Consider the following 21,837-nt stretch of genomic DNA (forward strand, 5'->3'; position numbering starts at 1 on the left):
ATTACACCTACAGATATTGTGAACTAGATTAGATAGGGATAGGATTACACCTACAGATATTGTTCACTGGATTAGATAGATATAGGGATAGGATTACACCTACAGATATTGTGAACTAGATTAGATAGGGATAGGATTACACCTACAGATATTGTGAACTAGATTAGATAGGGATAGGATTACACCTACAGATATTGTGAACTAGATTAGATAGGGATAGGATTATACCTACAGATATTGTGAACTAGATTAGATAGGTACATTGATGAGGCTTTCCAGCAGACAACTGCACTAACTGAACATAAATTATATCACTGCCTAGTTTATATATAAATGCACACAACTACTAAAACAGTAAAGATTGCACCAAGTAACCTTAAGTTATAACTTAACACTTATGCCTTCTCACTAGTAGGTACAACATCTGCCATAAACAAAACTACTTGGAAATTCTGTTCAAAGTGCCTGTTGACATTTTCTTTTCTTTATATTTCATGAAGAATATAATGATTTCTTTAAGTGTGAAGTGTTTTCTGGTCACCAGACATGGCCACCTCTCCTATTTGAGATAGCACATAACATAAACATAAAGTACAAACAGAAACATTTTTTTGGTCACAAAATATGTAAAAACATTTTATGTAATATATTGTATTATGTGATATCATATTTAAATGCAGATTGTTTGAGCATTGCAGATTTTATAGTTAAATTATCATTCATTGAAATTAATTGAACCATGGACATGATAAAAGTGTCCCAGTTTGTTTGTGTGTGCATAAGGACTGATGCCTCTAAGGGGGCTGACTTTCAGGTTTTGTTATGTTGTGAAGAGAGCGATAATTTGTAAGAAGAAAACACCCAGCCACAGCTAACTGCACTGCTCTGAAGGGACAAATCTCAAAAGATGCTAGGGTAGTCTGGAGAGATGTTCATACTGACACATCCTGAGGTGTATAGTGACGGTGAGATGTATGGCTAGAGCACACACACATTGCTCTGTTTGATTCCCCTGCAGATTACATAATGAAAAAGCTTTCAGTCATGTGCTCATGTGTAACATGATGTAAGATTGGGTTTTCAGGATTGCTTAAAAGCCACAGGAGGATTTTCAGTTCATCCTGCTGAGTTTCTGGAGTTCTGAGTGCTGAAGGCAACAGCTGACATTAGTTAAAAGGTCATCTTCTGTTACAAGTACATTAGTGGTGTTAGGGAAGATCACAGTCATAGTAGTAAATGGGAAACTATATTTATCTGAAGGAAGATCTTAAAATGCTACCTTTGGTGTAATGGCTTGAAAAGAGCCTATTACAATGAATTACTAAGATTCTCAGGGAGTCGCCTGGTGCTGCCAAGCATCAGTCGTGCTGAATTACAATGTACATGCTTAACCAAATAATGGTTGTTTCTGTCTGCGCTCTGTGTGGCTTAGTGCTAAGTTAATGCAGAGCACACGTACTTTTAAAAAAATCATATTTAAGAATCATATATTATCTGTTGATAATTATTATACTCTTCGTATGCATTCTGAACATGGACACTGTAACCCCTGTGTTCTAAACACTATTCACAATTTGCCATTTAAAATAAAATTACATATTCTGTATAAACACCTTGTCATCTGTGACACCATGGAAAAGCGTCGTAGTGTGTATGTTCAGCATTGTTATCTGTTGCTGTGTTGTATACATACACAACCTTTCCATTACCTAATGGCAGTGTACTGCACAGGGTTAGTGTCAGACATAGAAGAGTGTGGATACAGAGAGACAGAACCTGTAATGAAAGATAATCCAGCAGCAGATGTGTACCACTTCCTCTGCCTCTCGTCACTGGAAGGCAAGGCAAGCAAACATAATGAGTCACGGTCGTGTCTCCAACACACTGCAGCGTGCCGCCCAGCTCTACCACCCATGTCACCATGGTAACTGGCCCTCTCCCCGGCAGCTCTGGGATGCATCATCATCACTGTTGCATGTACTCAGGATAAAGGGTGGAAAAAGAAAGAAGAAGGCAGACATAAAGCTGGAGAGGAGGAGGCAAGTCATCTTATATATCAAGTGATGATATTCACCAACTTATGCACAGTTTTAGGGATTTAAAACAGAATTTATTTTAGAAAGAGAATAGGTTTCTACTGTAGTTAACGAGATTAAGTAGAATTCTTCTTCTTCTTCTTGTTATTATTATTATTATTATTATTATTATTATTATTATTATTATTAAGCTAAAAAAACAAATATATAGTATTTAAACCAACAGACTGCATTAGATAAAACAATCCAGAATGGCCAAACTATTATTTTTCTTAAAACAACTCATTCCTAATTTTCTGAGAAATGAATGATACAATACAATGCAATACAATACAGAATTGCATTGGGACTGAGATGAACTTGCTATAGTAATTAATGCTGCATGTAATTAAAGAAGTGACTTTATACCACTGTACATCATTAATATTAAAATTAACCACTGTACATCATGCATAATTAAAATAACAAAACATATTTCAATAAGATTGTATATGATAAACAGTTCCACCAGGGGTGGTTATCACAAAAAAAAAACTAGGGATGTGCCCTCTTTATTATCAGATCTGAAATCAGATATCTATAAAAAAAAAAAAAAAAAAAAAAAAAAAAAAAAAAAAAAAAATAATAATAATAATAATAATAAAAATAATAATAATAATAATAATAAAATGAATGGATGTTTAGTTAACTGAGAGAATCAGGAAAGCTTTTGTAAGATGGCTCAATACAGATCATTTTCCCATTGCAATTAAAATTCCCTCCTGTTGGTGGCAGGGCAGGTGTTTGTGTTTGATTGCACAACAAAAGCTTTACTGAATGTCAGCTCATTATTTCAGCCTGTAGCCTAACTGTACTGTAGCCGCAATGGCTCTGGTGTTGGTTACAATTCAAACTTTGTGAAAGTAACTGCCACAGAGTTTAAAAGGCTACAAATATGTTGCTATTTGTGAGAAGGAGTGATCACAGTACATACACAATGTATGTATGTAATTTACAATAATCTTTTGGTCAGTATTTGCATGTTAAAGTTAGTAAACCAGTGCCCAAGTTAATCTGCAAAACAGGTGCCTCCCACATGCATGAGAGTAAAAGATTTCCACATTAGTCCCAGTTCCACTTGGCAGTAGCAACAAATTGAGTGAAGAATTGTGAGCAAGGGGCATCTTTTTGAGCTAGTTTCATTGACCAGTCAGACATCTTTCCATTGTCCATACAGAATTGCATCCATTAGTATTGTACTGTCTACATATAATTCTGTCTGGACAACATGGATGAAAAATACTGTACATCGCAGGGTCTTCTTTCCCCATACTCTATAACCCAAAAATAAATAGAAGATAAATAAAATAAATACTGTATATACTGAACTTATTAATACTGAATATCTTTATTCCACATAAAAAAATAAAACGGGAGTAACCTACCTGAATACGAACACAATTTATTTGAAATGCAGGCAGGTTACTGTGACATGGCACTTCATGTAGAGCGTCGCCCTTCGTGAGCATTACTTAGAGGTGTGTTTCTCTCCAATAAGTGTGCACAGCTGCTACCTAACATACTAACATACTACCCACTGGTGTGAGTTAGGCTGTCATCTCAGAGCATCTCAGGGAGGTCCTCAGCTGATTCCTGTTCGTCATCACACTGTTGCCATAAAGCACTCAAGCAGTTAGGAGGAGAGAAATAGAATGGTAGTTATGTATGTAACTGTGGTTGTGCTTGGATTCCTTTTCATTTGAGAAGGTTCTACAGATAGATGGCTGCATCTTACTGCATCATACATCACTACGTGACTTTGTTGGAAGATCTCGCCATGCATGTGTACAGAGGGAGGTTTCCAGGAGTTTCTTAGTGCCCCTGCTGGTTATCTGACGTTCTTAAAAGTAGTTACATACAGTACAAAATTACTGTTCAGTACACAGTAAAATCTCAAGTGTTGAATTAACACCCAGTGTGTTCATTTGTGTCCAGTGGACTTATATAAAACACTGTAGGGTTTATAACAGAGCTGAACTTCCTCTTCTGCAAGTACAAATCACAGCAGCAGGAAGTAGCAAAAGCTGCAATTGCCACCCTGAAAATAACATTGCCTATGTCAACAGGTGAAAGGCACTGAGGTTCCCGAGTTGACAGAGGTCTTTCCTGCCTATTGCCACGCTTCTGAAGCAGCTCCACGTTGTGCGACTACGTACAGTACACCACGCTCACAGGAGGATGGATAAAAATACTGCCTGCCGCACACGTTGCTGTGGCAATGAAAGAATGATGCAGGGCTGCTGGTGAAAGCAGGGGCATTGACAGCCTCTCATTGCGCACGCAGAGGTTGCTGTTATCCTGAACCTTTTTATCTGACGTGAGCAGAGAGCTGTAACAGGAGATATCTTCACAAACACAATCACACACACTCACACAAGCATACACACTGGCATATTGATGGCTCTATTTGCTGAATGGTCATGGTTTCAAGTGGAGGGTATTTCCTCTCTAGGGTAAGGCAGAAGATTGCTCTGTAGTAGCTGGATGAAGAGTCTGAAATTTGCAGGAGTTTTCAGAGTTTCACAAAGTGCGAGAGGGTTGCTGATTCAGCAATGAATGTTCAGCACCCGTTGTCAACGCATGACTGAAAATGACAGTACAATGTTTAACAAAGGCATTTCTGGCATTTTTAAAAGCAGTCTATAATGGGTATAAGATATTACAGGATTTTTTTTTGGTAATAGACAGACTTTCCAGTTCCAGCAGGCTAATATTTTCATTCCGATTTGCACTCACAGGTGAAAATGCGGTAAGGAACCTCTACAGTCAACATTTCTCCACACGCCCTCTCCATAAAAAATTTTTTATGGCAATGTGCTGGCATCTCATATACACTTTAATAGCCTGCAGTGCAGAGTTTGTCCCCCTGCTTTTTCTTGTGATTATATATATATATATATATATATATATATATATATATATATATATATATATATATATATATATATATATATATATATATATATAAGAGAGAGAAAGAGAGAGCGAGAGACATAGATAGATAGATAGATGATAGATAGATAGATACAGTTGCAATCGAAATTATTCAACCCCCCATTGAAAATCAGGTTTATTGTCAAAATGTACAGACTTTCATGCTAAATGTTTGGTTCTGTTGCACTATATTAAAGTAATGCTTATTGGAATTACATACTCCACTAGCCTCCTGTTTGTATTTTATTACATTGTGGTGCTCTGTGTAGCTCATATCTTTCATAAGTAATAAATACAGCATTACACCGTAATGTTATGGCCAATATAAAACCAGAGTCAGAGAGCTGTAAGATGAACCCCAAACCACCTCGCATCTCCACTCAAGATAAAATCAGCTATATGAAAAGGATATATTAAAACTGAATAACAAAGTTATATGCTGCCCACAGAGAAACAAAATGCACTCTGATTATCTGATGGACACCCACAGTACTTTTCATTTCATGAACCGTGAGATTCTTATTCTGATTTAGATAAAATGATATTTATTATTTTAAAAGCTACAAAAACATGACAAGATTAGAATTCGTGTAATACTGCATTTTTCCCATCCACATCAGATTATTTTGGATGTTTGTGAAATCAGATGTAACCAGCACCAACAAGGGTCATAAGAAAAATACACAGAATGGCATGAAGAAGTGACACCAGGATTGATTTCTTTCAAGCCCAGACTGGAGATTCTTGCAGACTATCATTGACAGTTGTGTCAGGTGATTAGACTGAGTGAAATGCTGCCTACTGGGTGTCCAAAAAGTCAGGAACCTATGGGAATATGCTGAGCAAAATGTGCAACACACGAGCTGAAAAAATGAGTAGAGTGTGTAGAACACGTAGAACATATGTTGTAAATAAATATATGTACTTTTTCTCTCATGTTCCTGAATGTTTGGACGCCCAGTAGATTTAATCTCATTTGGACTGAAATTTTTTACAGCAGTGACTGAGAAAACGCATGTGAAATACAGCGGTGGGTTTAATGCACGTCAAGGCAATGGATTATTTACTTTACCATTCTTTTTTCCTTAAAATGGCTTTGGAAGCGAAACTAAAATTAGACAGATTGAGCACATATTGTCCAATCAAAGTATAAATTACAAAAAAGGAAAGATCACAGAACCTTAAGTGTAAAGGTTTCAGCTTTTTTATTTACCATATTTGTCATTTGGAGGAAATATGGTATGCACTCAGTAGAGCATTGCAGACTTGAAACATTAATCTTATTATGCCGTCTATGAGACTGTGTGATATAACACATTGCTCAACGCTAATAGTTTCACTGTCAAACTATTGATCGATTTCAGCGCTACCATTTAATACTTTTTTAAGATGTCAATACATTTACAGTACATACTTTTATGTTCACCTAATTTAGCAGATGCTATGGTCTGACTATATTATAAAGCTAAAACCATGTTACATAGGAGTTAGTGTGAGACTTTCAACATAAAGAAAAGCAGCACAAATTTTTATTTATTATTTCTGTCATGCTTGTGTCTTGTGCTATGTGTTAGATTGTTGCCTCCCACCTAATATTAGGACTGTCACTTCCTACAGCTGTCAATTTTAGCATTTGTGTACTGTATATGAGTATTGTGTATGTTCTCTGAATCTGAAGTCACAATGTTTCTTTCGAAATAGGTCAGTAAAATCACAGTATGCACTCGCAGCTAAAACTGAAGACATACACTGTATCGTAAAAGGACATGGACTTTCTTCATCAGAATTCTGTCTGTCTGATTTCTCTATATATGTACAGCCCTAGATTTTGACATTGCTCCTTTTAATGGTGTGCCTTTTGTTGATATACATATATTTCCTGTTATTTTTGTTACTTACTCTGTAGGTATTTGATTATAGTTATTTCAACCTCTTAATATCTCATTTAGTTAATCATTTTAACGCATGTTATTCAGGAGCTAAGATCAATTATTCATCAAGTATACTAATAAGAAGGATATGTATTTACAAGAGTGAGAAATGTAAGTCTGGACCCATTGTATTTACAAGGATTAATAGTTTCAATTTATTTTGGACAGTCAGAGAATAAGTCAAATAAAATTGATTCAGCAAATATTTATAAATGATATACATTTTAGTGTGTGTACTGTAAAAGTGTATTATTATAAGAAGCCTCTTCTGGCTCTGAGAGTGAGTCACTAAAGGCTGTCAATAATAAGATACCTGTTTTTCTAATGAGCATAAAATTTAAAAAATTGTAATTTAATGAACCTGCAAACACTTTTAGAGCATTTAGCAGACAATTTGTAGGTTGATTTTGGCCAACTTTCTTCAAATTAGACATTCATCCGGACATTCATCCCCCCCCACACACACACACACCCGTTGCACCCTCTCTCTCTCTCTCTCTCTCTCACACACACACACACATACACTTTTGGTCTGTCGTTCTGCCCCCCTCTCTCCCTTCTCTCTACTTCCTCTGTCATTGCTCCTCCTCCACAGCCAGAGGCATGGTTGCCTCTGTCTCCATGGCGATTGTTTGTCGCCCTCCGATCGTTGGCCCTGCGAGAGGCAGATCCTCTGTGGAGGAGTGGACATGCAGCCTTATCACCATCACCGATCCAGCAAGCCTGGTCCACTGTCTCCACTGCACCCATCCCAATACAGCTACAGCCATGGTTATCTAACATAGTGGTGGGAGCATAGCAATGGGATGGTGTGAGAGAACATAGGTCATGCAGCTGCATTCTGGATCAGATGCAGAGGTTGAGTGGCATAAAGAGGCGGACCTGCCAGGAGTGAGTTGCAGTAGTCCAGTCTCGAAATGACAAGGATTGAACAAGCACCCGAGTGATCTTTGTGGATAGAAATGGACGAATCCTTCTGATGTTGTAAAGGAGAAATTGGCACAAGCGTGTCAGATAAGTAATGTGAGAAGAAAAGGACATTTGATTGTCTATGGTTACCCCAAGGTTGTGTGCAGTGACAGAAAGTGAGATCTGAGAGTTGTCCAGGGAGATCACAAGATCCTGACATTGGGATGAATCACCTGGAATGAATAGCAGTTCAGTTTTGCTGGGATTTTGTTTCAGCCGATGAGCTGACATCCATGATGAGATTTCTACCAGACATGTTGAGATCTGAGCAGAAATATGAGTGTCTGAGGGAAGAAAGAAGAAGATATGTTGAGTGTCATCTGCATAGCAGTGGCACAAAAATCTATGTGAGGTATGACATAGATGTCCTCCATGTCACATGATATGACCGACCATCTAGGTAGGAAGCAAACCTTGGCTGTGCTGAAAATTCCATGACTCATGAGCATATACAAGAGAGTCTTGTGGCAGTCTGTGTCAAACGTGGCTGAAAGATCTAGGAGGATGAGGAATGATGACTGCATCTAGCAGCATGGAGCTTCTCAGTAACAGTCACGGGGCCGTTTCTGTGGAATGTATTACTTTGAAGTTGCTTTTGGACTGGTTAGGATCTTGGAGGTTGTTCTGTTTGAGATGCAGAGACAATTGATTGTAGATGGTGTGTTCGAGGATTTTTGAAAGAAAAGGTAGAGTGACAGTCAGTAGTCTGAGGGATCCAGAGTGTGTTTCTTCAGGATTGGAATATCCCCTGCTCACTTCAATGCAGTTGATACATGACCAGATGTTATGGTGTCATTGATGGTAATAATGATGAAGGGGAGGAGGTCTGGAGCATTGGGGGCAGTGGTGGTTTGGCGTTTAAGGCTCTGGGTTGCTGATCGGAAGGTCAGGGCTTCGAGCCCCAGCACTGCCAAGCTGCCACTGTTGGACCCTTGAGCAAGGACCTTAACCCTCTCTGCTCCAGGGGCGTTGTATCATGGCTGACCCTGTGCTCTGACCCCAGCTTCCTGACATGCTGGGGAATGAAGAAAAGAATTTCACTGTGCATATGTATATTTAAACAATAAAGACAAATTATTGTTGTAGGGATTGGATCCAGTGGGCAGGTGGTAGGATTGCAGGACAAGAAGATTCGCAGGTTCCCTTCTGTTGCTAGATGAGAAAAATGTGTCAGCAAAAGAGAAAGGTAATCCTAAATGTGTAATGTGACATAGTTGGGGTAGGAGAGTTCTGTCAGATAGGTTGTCATGACATAAACCTACATTCCAAGAAAGATCGTCCATCGTAAAGGCTCATAAAAAGTTAAGTGACATTTTGTTTTTATGTAAGTTTGTGTTGTGAAAGCTTATGGTGAAATTAGTTTTGGAAAGTTTTGTGGACTTCTAGTATGTCAAAGTCACACCTGGTGATTAGGTGACATAGCTTGACAGGGTTTTGATGTTTGCTATGTAAATCTGACATACCATGTCCACTGATGTATAAAGTACTTCTCTTGACCTTCAAACATAAGGAATTCTGAAAAATAACCATATATAAACAAAATCTATGTCAGGGGTGTCAAATTCATTTTAGGTAATGGCCACATCAAATGTCAAGCCAAACAAAATCTGTTTTGTGACCATCAACACATCAACATCTCCTCTGAACTAGTTCTTTTATTGGCATTTAACCATTTGAACATACATCACCTACAAAACTAATCAGATAATTAATTAATAATAAAAAAAGATCAATGAAATCATGATTTTTAAAAAAAATAAAATAAATAAAGATCTTGGCATGATTTTATTTATAAATTCTATATTAACTTGATGGGCCTGATTAGAATCTTTTTCACGTCGGAACTGGCCCATGAGATATATGTGTCTCACTTAACTGAGGTCTTATGTCAACTTGAAAGTGTTTAAGACAGTTGATGCCTGATTGAATAAGCATTTATAAATGTTTAAATTGGCTTAGGTCAATTATAAGCAAGGGCATATTTAGGTAGAATGAATGTAGGAGTGCTATTAAAGACGCCCTCAATTAAGGTTTTACCAAAACTTCTCCTTCTGAAGATATCTCCAACAAACCTACACTATGTATTGTTTTTACTGGTTTTACCACAGATGGTATTTAGCCTTAATCAGAATCAAAAGGTCTTCTCTATTACAAAATGTATACCCTAATTATAATATACTAATGATATATTCACTAGTAGTGACTTGCCCAAAGAAATACTAGTCAGTTCCATTTGTACCACATAAAATGATCATTTTCATGTACAGTGCATCCAGAAAGTATTCACAGGGCTTCACTTTTTCCACATTTTGCTATGTTACAGCCTTATTCCAAAATGGATTAAATTCATTATTTTCCTGAAAGAATGTGAAAGAAGTCTGTTTGAAATCTTTGCAAATTTATTAAAAATAAAAAAAACAAAAAAGCACATGTACATAAGTATTCACAGCTTTTGCTCAATACTTTGTTGAAGCACCTTTGGCACCAATTACAGCCCCAAGTCTTTTTGAGTATGATGTTACAAGCTTGGCACACCTATTTTTGGGCAGTTTCTCCCATTCTTCTTTGCAGGACCTCTCAAGCTCCATCAGGTTGGATGGGGAGCGTCGGTGCACAGCCATTTTCAGATCACTTCAGAGATGTTCAATTGGGTTCAAGTCTGGTCTCTGGCTGGGCCACTCAAGGACATTTACAGAGTTGTCCTGTAGCCACTCTTTTGTTATTTTGGCTCTGTGCTTAGGGTTGTTGCCCTGTTGGAAGATGAACCTTCGCCCCAGTCTGAGGTCCAGAGCCTTCTGGAGCAGGTTTTCATCAAGGATGTCTGTACATTGCTGCATTCATCTTTTCCTCGATCCTGACTAGTCTCCCAGTTCCTCCCGCTGAAAAACATCCCCACAGCATGATGCTGCCACCACCATGCTTCACTGTAGGGATGTTATTGGCCAGGTGATGAGTGGTGCCTGGTTTCCTCCAGACATGACGCTTGCCATTCAGGCCAAAGAGTTCAGTCTTTGCTCAATCTTTGGTCTGAGAGTCCTTCCGGTGCCTTTTGGCAAACTCCAAGCGGGCTGTCATGTGCCTTTTACTGAGGAGTGGCTTCCATCTGGCCACTCTACCATTCAGGCCTGATTGATGGAGTTCTGCAGAGATGGTTGTTGTTCTGGAAGGTTCTCCTCTCTCCACAGAGACACGCTGGAGCTCTGTCAGAGTGACCATCAGGTTTTTGGTCACCTCCCTGAATAAGGCCCTTCTCCCCTGATCACTCAGTTTGGCTATGTGGCCAGCTCTAGGAAGAGTCCTGGTGCTTCCAAACTTCTTCAATTTACAGATGATGGAGGCCACTGTGCTCACTGGAACCTGCAATGCTGCAGAAATGTTTCTGTACACTTCCCCAGATTTGTGCCTCGATACAATCCTGTCTCAGACGTCTACAGACAATTCCTTGGACTTCATGGCTTGGTTTGTGCTCTGACATGCATTGTTAACTGTGGGACCTTATATAGACAGGTGTGTGCCTTTCCAAATCATGTCCAATCAACTGAATTTACCACAGGTGGACTCCAATCAAGTTGTAGAAACATCTCAAGGATGATCAGTGGAAACAGGATGCACCTGAGCTCAATTTTGAGTATCATGGCAAAGGCTGTGAATACTTATGTACATGTGCTTTTTTTGTTTTTTATTTTTAATAAATTTGCAAAGATTTCAAACAAACTTCTTTCATGTTGTCATTATGGGGTATTGTTAGTAGAATTTTGAGAGAAATAATGAATTTAAACCATTTTGTAATAAGGCTGGAACATAACAAAATGTGGGAAAAGTGAAGTGCTGTGAATACTTTCCAGATGCACTGTACTTAGCTTTCATCATAGAGGCATGGTTTGAATTGCCGTCTCTGAATGAGGTGTGTTTCATGCAGCGCTTTGGTAAACACGCCTCTGATCTCAAATGTCTCCGCAAGGCAATTGCAATAACAAAGCATCCTTTCTAAATGTGCTTGACACTCATTTCTGTTTTTCTTCCTCAGTGGTCTCTCCCAAGAACAAATAAACAGACCTAAAATAAACCAAACCTTCATTTGGAATGAAAAGGGTTGAACTGGTGAATATTTAAACAGGTGATATTTATGCAAGCATACCGTAAAACACACTAACACACGCAAACACTAGGACAAACAGTCTCTGCATGGGCCTGGCCTTTGAATTATTCAAATCAGATTAAACAGAGAACGAGTGGGCAAAATGATGGAGAGCCTATTGTTGTTGTTTTGACAGTGAAGTGGCCAGACAAGCATTTACAGACAGATTTAGTGCTTTGAGACACTTGAGATTTGGCCTGTGGATACACTGGAGAGTAATGGAGGTCCTAATTAGCATGCGCTGATATGGATTTTGTTGCCATTCATGTGATTTTAACATGCTGGACCAAATTGGAGTGGTTACGTGTATGCGTCAACTTAATGCTCACCAGTAATGAAAATGCAAATATATCTGTGTCATGCTATAGTGATGAGTCTATGAATGATTTTTGCATCCTTGACTCCTATTGGGGCGCTCCATTTGATAATCTATTTTGTAATCTACAGAGCTTTATTGTTCTCTCTTTATAAACTATTTCTGACAAAAAATGTGGCATTATGAACTGTAATCAATCAAGCAAATCATTAACGCAAGTTCAAAAAAATGATGAGTAGAGACTGAATTACATTGAGTTACAGGAATGATGGGCTGCTTGTATCTTTGTGTTGCATGATACACTTTCAAAGGTGCTAACATTGCTATCAAGCAGTTCACAGCAGGCAGAGAGGAAAAACTGAATTTTACCAAAAACCCTAGTGTATGTTGGTGAAGGGGATGGCTCCGTGCTAACTGAATAAAAAATAAAACATAGATTGGTTGAATTGATATTTTACTGCAATTTGCAGAAATTTCCACCAAGCTGAGTGTATAACCTTACTGCACTGTATGTATTTGTTACAAAATTAACATTGATGAGTCCTCGATGTAGTCTTATCCCTATCCACATTATATTCTTTCCTTCATCTTCAGCTCCTGCTTCATCCTGGTCAGGGTAGTGGTAGCCTACCCCATTGACACTCGGGATACACCCTGAGTGGGATGCCAGTCCATCACAGAGCATCATGTGTATACACACACACACACACACACACACACACAAACACAAACACTCACAAACTCACATCCAGGCCAATTTATAGTCACTAATCTACCTGTGTGGTTTTTTTTTTTTTTTTTGGGGGGGGGGGGGGGGGGGGCACAGCTACAGGGAGAATATGCAAAACACCACACAGACAGTAACTCGAACTCATAATCAAACCAGGGACCTTGGAGCTATGAGGCAACACTACACTACCATTCCAGTAAGCAACTGTAGTTATTGGTATCACATAAACTGACTGATTATTTGATGTGCTCTTGTTTTCTATTGGCTGACAAGACCAATATTGTGAATTCACAGTTCAGTTAGGGCTAACTACTTCTTATTTTAATCATTTATCTATTGATTGAATTTTTTGATGAATCTATTAGTTGGGTTGATTTTAAAATATATTAACCATTGTTATTTACAAGCTTTACAATAACTTTGCTACACACTGCATAATACACATGGTTTATGATATGGAAAGTCAGAAATTGTTCATCACATAGACTAATCATTCATTTTAGACCATGTTCATTTTCAAGCCAATGAGTTCTCACACAAACTACAGACATTTTGAACAAAGCAGCATGAAATGATGTTTTCATAGAGGGCAGGAAAGGACCATAAATATCTATGGTCTTTTTATGGTATAAATATGACCAAAAATGTGTGATACAGCTAGAAAACTGGACACGGTTATTAATAAATAATACATGATGATTAATAAGCACAATTCAGTCAGGGATATTATGCATTTAGTGTTTCTTACATTCCATTCTAATGTGTTCTAAGTGAAGTGATGTAGTGTGCCACAGCGAGCTTCATAACACAGTCCAACTAACGTGGATAATGAAATTCGTTGCCAACTATTTTTAAAGCAAAATTTTTTCTTGGTTGTTGCAGCCCTAAGCTCGGTGTTCACCTATAAATTGAGCATGATGCTAAAGTAGAAGCAAATGTGGTTTTTCCACATCCTGCGTCCTTTCCCCTTCAGTGAATTAACTTTTCTGCTAGTTGTATTTTATCCACATTTGCACAGAAGAAAATATTTGTAGGAATGTAAGAAACACTGGAAGCATAATATCTCTGACTGAATGATGCTTATTAATCATCATGTAGTAAGTTATCCTACCTTATCTGGTTTACTTGACAACACCTACAATAATATATAAAACCATGACAAGCTGTTTGTTGGTTTGTGATATGCAGGCCTGTTTGACTCCAGTGTACATCATGTTGATGGATCTTTTACACTGCTCATTGTGATGCACTCTGCTTCAGTTCAGCTCACACTAAAAGAAACCATTGGTCATAAAGAGGCTTTGAGACAAGCAAGCTGAGTGAGCACTGGCAGGTGCTCCATTATGTTGTGTAAGCCACTTCACTCCACAATAATGAGCCACATAGGCTGATTAGTCATATCTAATACCACAGATACACTTCCTCCCACCCTGACCTCTGGCTGCCTCTCATCAGCGTGGTCACACTGTCTAATGGCTGTTTGAATAAGAAAGCGCAAAAGCTTCTAGAAGCCACTGGAATGAACATTTCACATGTTATTGCCTTGCAGGATTGGTGACAAAGGGCATTATGAAGTCTAATTGGCTTTAGATCTGAGCTGCTTAAGGATGTATTTTTAGAATAGAAAAGATTTTAAATTCAGATAAATAAAATTGTGAACCTGATATAGAGCCAGCCATGCACTGGATTACCATTATATATATATATATATATATATATATATATATATATATATATATATATATATATATATATATATATATATATATATATATATATATATACATATATATATATACATATATATATATATATATATATATATATATATATATAAATGTGTGTGTGTGTGTATGTATGTATGTATGTATGTATTTATATATAATTTCAAGTTTAAACTGGGGCAATTAAGAATAACTTTATGAAATATGTGAAATGAGTCTAATCAAAATTGTTCCATCAAAGATTTCAGTATATGGATGTCCATTAATGTTAGGATATTTAAAATATACACATTGATTTGCTTTTTTCAAAATAGCATAAATAATATTGATGGAACATTTCAAAATAATGATAGGTCTATTTAAAAAATAAATAAATAAATAAATAAATAAATAAATATCAGTGAATCATGTTATGTAACACACCTTTAATACTGGAGGTACAGAATCTTTTTAGGATACATGTCTGCTTTCAGCTGAAGGCAGAATAAGTATTATTTGGTTGCAGGAGTAGGGTTGTGAGTGTATCATCTAATCCCATTAACTTAATGCACAAATCAGATGGCACATTTTAGCAGCCCCCCCCCTCCCAGGAAAGACCAGACTCACTATCAAAGAAGCATCCTTTCTGATATGTTGATATTAAGCGTGTACAACATTTTAGACAACATTTTTTTTTAAAGTCAGTCTACTATGCATCAAAATCATTTTAAAGACACATACTGTATGTTTGAAATTGTGAAAGTCAAGCCAAAATGCAAAATAAAAAGATCAAATATTAGGCCTGGTTCACAAGAGTCCAATATTGTCTACACTGAACAATTCTCATTATTTAATTTCTGCTCTGAAAGGTCCAATTTCTACACTGAAAAAAGTTCACACATGTATTCACATCATATATTTTCATTTCATGCATCAGCATTTTTAAAAAAAATTAAATATTATGCTTAATTAGGAACTAATCTAGATTCAGGCTCAAATGCAGAAATATCTTTATTTTCCGATTTATTTACAGTAATATATAAACTTGTAGGCACACATGATGTTTTACAGGCAGTTCATTAAAACACTATTACATCATTTTATATGATATTCAATTTTTACAATTAATTCATTGCAAACAAACAGGTTATTTAACTTCATCAGTGACTCTATGATCTTTCCTTGTCTAAGTAACACATACCATCAACTCTTACTGGCACATTGGTGCCTGGAACTAATATTTTTGGATAGAGAATATATTTATCTACTGCGACTGCATGTAATCAATTGTCATTCGTTTACTTCTTGTTACAACCATACTAGTGACATAGCTGTGACAATATATCACAGAAATAAATAGCACACTGTATCCGTTGTACTGTGAGCAGTACCGATGTAAAGAAAGACAGCCGAAGCAGCAATATAAGCTAGCTATAAAGCCAGATCCTACGTTATAATTACAAGACCCATCATGCTAAATCTATACATACATGTTATTCCTCTCATAAACGTTAAAGATTGCTATTTGAATCTAGGCCTATGGAAAACATACCCGGGTGCTTGTTAAATATGGTGTTAGAGTTTGTTAGTTAGATTTGCACAGTCATTATCTAAAGCTCTTTCCTGCTGCTGCTGGAATCATGCAATCCTACTGTAAAGCTTTATATATAGTTTATAAAATCTTACCAGTTTCATCAGACCAATCCACTTAATTAATCACCACATGCTCCAAATGCAAAGGCCACTTTCTGATTTCATAAAATGCAGTAAGCAACATTTTTTAAAATGGAATGACTGTTTAAATCCACATTCAGTAACAAACTCGGAATACTGGCACACAAGGTTATTATCCCTATAAATGAGGCATCTGGGATAGAGGACATCTGCCATAACTCTTAAAAAGCAAGGTTGAAATTTAAATAGTGATTCATATGCCTTTGGTAAGTGGGTCCTCAATGAACACACACATACACATGGGCCATGATTGATACATCAAGCTTTTACCATTAGAGTACTTGACGTGTTTACAGATTAATTTGGAAATCAGAATCCTCAAAGCTTAAATAAAGGCACTGACTCAATGTTATTGATTTGAATCGAATGAATGACATATCTCTGACACAACAACGTCATACTTTAATATCTGTCATTGTTAACATATGTGTTAGAATATATGTTATTCATCATTTGTTGATAAATGCTCATCTAGCTAGTGAACACCATTTGGTAAAATTTAAAGGCAGGACTTTCCTACTGCAATTATCTTCTGAGATTTCAGGCAATAAAGCCTAATTTGCAAAAGCTAAACTGTATGCAGTATTTAGAAGATAAATAAATGTTAAGAATATTACTATAAATGTATGGAGTATAAAGGATCACCATCCTCACTGTTTAGAGAAAACCTTTAGCTTACTTCCTGCCTTGTCATGACAAAATATGTGATGAACACCACTAAAATACAACTGTCAAAAGAAATTCAAATATATATTTTTAGTGAACTGTTAAAGGGTAAACTTTATACCATTGAACTGTATAAGAGAGCAGAAATAAGCAGCTTCTTTGTTTGTCCACATGTTTCGCTTTTCAATGATCAATTCAACAGCCTTTCAAAATACTCAAATCTGTATAAATTATACGTATTGCTTTCTGTAGCGTCCATCTCAGGGGCAAATTATTGAAACTGCTATCTAAAATTCCACCTACGTCCATATTTCCTCATCTTATGACATTATGTGTTATTCACATAAAATGTTACTGCTGGATCCTTTCAGTTTGAAGTTACACCTGAACCTGTGCAGTATGAGAGCATGAGAAAGGTGGCAAAGCATTAAACACTGCTGTCATGTACTAACATCTAGTGCCAACTTGCAAGATTGTGAGACTGAATCCTATTTGTGACAAGCTCAGGGAATAATGTCTTTCAGAGCAGCACAGGGTTTAAAGCAGCTTAATTTCAGAACGGTTCTCTGAGGTTCTTTTTTTTTTTTTTTGTAAAATAACTGTCAGTGAACCCCAACAATCCTTTCACTCAACAAGTCGCCTGTCCCAAGACAAATTGTTATGGATAAACATGCATATCTTTCTTTGTGCGGTGGGAAAGGTGTTAGTCAGAACTGCTACGTTGTGAAAGCTTGAATGTCCTATGTTTCCCTCTGACTGAATCCAGACACGTCCTCTTTTGATGCCTCACATGACAACACACTTTCCCTTTAGCTTCTCGGCACGTTTCTGTTGCTTGTTCTTTTTGCCATCGATCTGGAGGCTGACAGTCCTGCTCTTCTCCAGGTTCAGCAGCTCCTGGAAGAGCTCTTTTACATTGTGGTTGGTTTTGGCTGAAGTCTCCATGAAGGCACACTTCCACCTCTTGGACATGGCCTCGCCGTCGCTGGTCTCCACCTCACGGCCACTGGTCTCATCAATTTTGTTGCCCACCAACATGATAGGAATGCTCTCCACATCGCCTTTGATCTGGCAGATCTGTTCAAAGATGGGCTTTAGCTCCTCCAGAGACTGCTTGCTGGTTATGGAGTAGACCAGGATGAAGGCGTGACCCTTGGAGATGGATAGGCGTTGCATTGCAGGGAACTGATGACTGCCTGTGGTGTCTGTGATCTGAAGGGTGCAGATGCTTTTGTCACAGCTGATTACCTGCCTGTACGTGTCCTCAATGGTAGGGATGTAGCTCTCGCGGAAAGTTCCCTTCACGAAACGCAGGACTAGGGAACTCTTGCCGACCCCGCCAGCCCCGAACACAACCACACGGTAATCGTTGCTTTGCTCTGGCATTGTTCTTTAAGATATCTTAGAAGCAAATGACACAAAAATGACAAATGAGTTCTTGGTAAGCAAGTTGAGCATTTATAAATTATCACTATTCTTGGACAAGCTTTATTTAAAGGAGATCTTTATAACTGATTGTGATTTGTGCAAACGCAAATTCAACGACGACATTTGAGGGGAAACTGTACACTGGCAGCAAGTGAGGGTATATCCTCCATTGATTTACAGTGCACAATGCTCATACACGTGTCTACCCATCTGCAAAATCAAATCCTCTATGCAAGACTGAGGGGGGGACAACGCCATGGGTCAAACTAGCTGCATAAACATATAGACAAGATGCACAGCACGCGCTACAGTACAATTTATGTTGCTTAAAAAAAAAGAGCATCCTTAAAGTTTTCTCTTTTTTTTTCTTTTTTTTTTGCATTTCTGTTTAGGTTATCGCTTTTCTATAGAAGAAAACAGAATGCTTTATGCGAAGAAAGCGTGCTTATTCAGCAGAAATTGCACACACACACACACACACACACACAGCTCATTGCTCACGGTTGCCTTATCGCTTCATGATAAGAGCAGCACGACGAGCACGAGCGCTTTGTACATACTTCTAAACAGCAAGCTATAATCATTCATACTGCGCACTAGTGTACATTGTATCGCTTTGAATAAAACACGGCCTTTTTCCCCTTGTCTTTTTAAGGCAATGCACAATGCCGTTAAAGCGGTGATCCAAAAGCGCTGTTGATGCAGCCAGGGTGCAGAAAAAGATGCAGGACGGATACAAACCGGAGCGAATAAAGCAATAACAGCAAAATAGATTGTAAGTACTTCTACCTATTTCCACTGCACTTTTCTTCACTTTTATATATATGAAGAACATATATAAAAGTCGATTATGCAGGTTGTCGTTTGTAGTCATTATTTGAGCACGATGGGGGGGGGGGTGACCAGGTAGAATACTCACCTAAAATACAGACGAAGAGAAAAGTTTATGCTCCTGTTATCATGTTGGACCGTGTAGGAGAGACGGTAAATTAGCAGCTGTCTTCCAGTCCGCCTATGAATCTGCACTCACATTAAAAGTCCATTGGAGCGCTGAGGGAGACTTTTATAGGCGCAGCCGCGCGCGCGGCTTCGCTCCCGGTGACGTCAGGTGGAACCTCATAGCATCATAACTCCGCCCACTTTTCTTAGCAACAGGAAACACCCCCCAGCGCGAGGGATGCACTGAGAGGCTATCACCTGACCACCTGACTGCAGAGTCATGTGGAGATAGCCTGCATGCATTAAAGAAACGCAGTGTTATCTGTTATCATCACAGAGTTAATTAAAAAAGCTTCGCCTGGGGAAATCCCGTGAGATCATTAAATAATGAGATAAAAGTAAATAATGTGCAGCCTATATTCATCTAAGTGACAGGTGATGGGGGACCATGAAATTGAATTCATACATTATTCATACACATAGTAAACACTAATCCTGACTTTAGAGGTAAACACATGGCAGTTATTCATTGGCCACCTGTTCTGTAGGTGCACATTATAGCTATAAAAGTACTGTAGTCCATTTGTTGCTCAGTTAATCAATCAAACAATCAATCAATCAATTTTTTATTTCTATAGTACATTTAAAAACAACACATGTTGACCAAAGTGCTTCACATAATAGCTTGAACGGATCATATGTAAACATCATCAAAGAAAAGGGGGACCCCTATACTTTAAAATAATACCTTTCCTTCTCACTGGGTTGGTACCTTTGAGGGTACATCTTAAAGTACATCTGTAGCTTTAGTGTGTATCTATTTCCGTGTAATTTGAATGTAGTGTACCTTTAAACATAATTGACCTTAAGGACCCTTTAATTAGCTTTTAGGGTACTTTTGAAGGTACATTACATGTATCTTTCCAGGTAAAAGATACAATCTAAAAGTACATATGATGTACCATTGAGGGTATCACCAGTGGAAATATAACAAACCGGTACACCCTTTTATCCTCAGAGTGTATTGAAAGACCTCCACTGGCCTGGTGAATCATCTCCAGCAATAATTTCAGTAACACCACTGAAATGGCAGTGGGATCTTACATTTATATTTACCTTTATAATGGCCAATGTTACACACCCCCCCCCCCCCCCCCCCCCCCCCCCCAAAGGACAGTAGCTAATACATTCCTAATAAGTCCCCCAAATATTGTCATAGATCAGTATTATGCCATTTTATATAATATATAGTGAAGGAAACTGGTTGGTATAACTTGGTTTAATGCTTGTAAATATAGCCAAGAAGAGACTTTAAAACAAAGAACAAAGTAGTGTGAGGTTGGGATAAACATGGTAATAAGTGATTAGTTGGGAAGAATGGTGATCAGTGATTAATTGTTGGGAAGAATAGTGATTAGTGATTGACTGTTGGGAAGAATGGTGATCAGTGATTAGTTGTTGGGAAGAATGGTAATCAGTACTAAGTTGTTGGGAAGAATGGTAATCAGTGATTGGTTGTTGGGAAGAATGTTAATCAGTGCTAAGTTGTTGGGAAGAATGGTAATCAGTGATTGGTTGTTGGGAAGAATGGTAATCAGTGCTAAGTTGTTGGGAAGAATGGTAATCAGTGATTGGTTGTTGGGAAGAATGGTAATCAGTGATTGGTTGTTGAGAAGAATGGTGATTAGTGATTAATTGTTGGGAAGAATAGTGATTAGTGATTGATTGTTGGGAAGAATGGTGATCAGTGATTAGTTGTTAGGGAAAATGGTGATCGGTGATTGGGCTATGGGAACACTGGTGATCAGTAATTGAGCGTTGTGAAGAATGTTGATCAGTGATTGGTTGTTATAAACGTAGGCTCTTTGCTGCTTTGTCAACTCATATAATGAGCAGCTAATATGTGAGCTGGAGCATTGTACTGAGTGTAGGACAATCACTAATGTTTGCTAAAAAAACGTTGCGTGATTTTTTGCTACACAGGTAAAATTGTTAAAGGGGTTTAAATAGTTTAGAAATCTAATAACAAAGTCACTAAAAGTTCTGTACCCAGCAGTACCACTGAGGTATTGAAAAATCACACTACCCCAGTACACTTGAACCAGTGCATAAATATGCTACCATGCTACTACCTTGTCCGTATCAATGCTGCACTACAAATCCACTCATGAATAAGGCAGAAGGTTTCTGACAAATTGTGTGCAACATATTGTGTTCTACAGTCAGTAATTGCATACCTACAGAGTCCAGCTATATATTATTGGGATGATAGAT

The 21,837-nt window shown here is 37.8% G+C and overlaps 1 protein-coding gene across 1 annotated transcript; it reads right to left on the bottom strand.

Annotated features, from left to right (window-relative positions):
* Window positions 1-15,789: 15,789 nt before the first annotated feature.
* Window positions 15,790-19,716, bottom strand: LOC108276597 (GTP-binding protein Di-Ras2). The gene is made up of 2 exons (XM_017488383.3): window positions 19,544-19,716; window positions 15,790-18,597 (listed from the first exon to the last, which is right to left on the bottom strand). Exon 2 carries the CDS (start codon window positions 18,580-18,582, stop codon window positions 17,983-17,985), a length of 600 nt encoding a protein of 199 aa, XP_017343872.1. The 5' UTR covers window positions 18,583-18,597; window positions 19,544-19,716; the 3' UTR covers window positions 15,790-17,982.
* Window positions 19,717-21,837: the final 2,121 nt, after the last annotated feature.

The sequence above is a fragment of the Ictalurus punctatus genome, chromosome 16 (assembly GCF_001660625.3).
Source record: "Ictalurus punctatus breed USDA103 chromosome 16, Coco_2.0, whole genome shotgun sequence".
Taxonomy (NCBI): domain Eukaryota; kingdom Metazoa; phylum Chordata; class Actinopteri; order Siluriformes; family Ictaluridae; genus Ictalurus; species Ictalurus punctatus.

Bases quoted from the DNA above. Each gene is read 5' to 3' on its own strand.
- LOC108276597 (XM_017488383.3), bottom strand. From the start codon at position 18,582: ATGCCAGAGCAAAGCAACGATTACCGTGTGGTTGTGTTCGGGGCTGGC.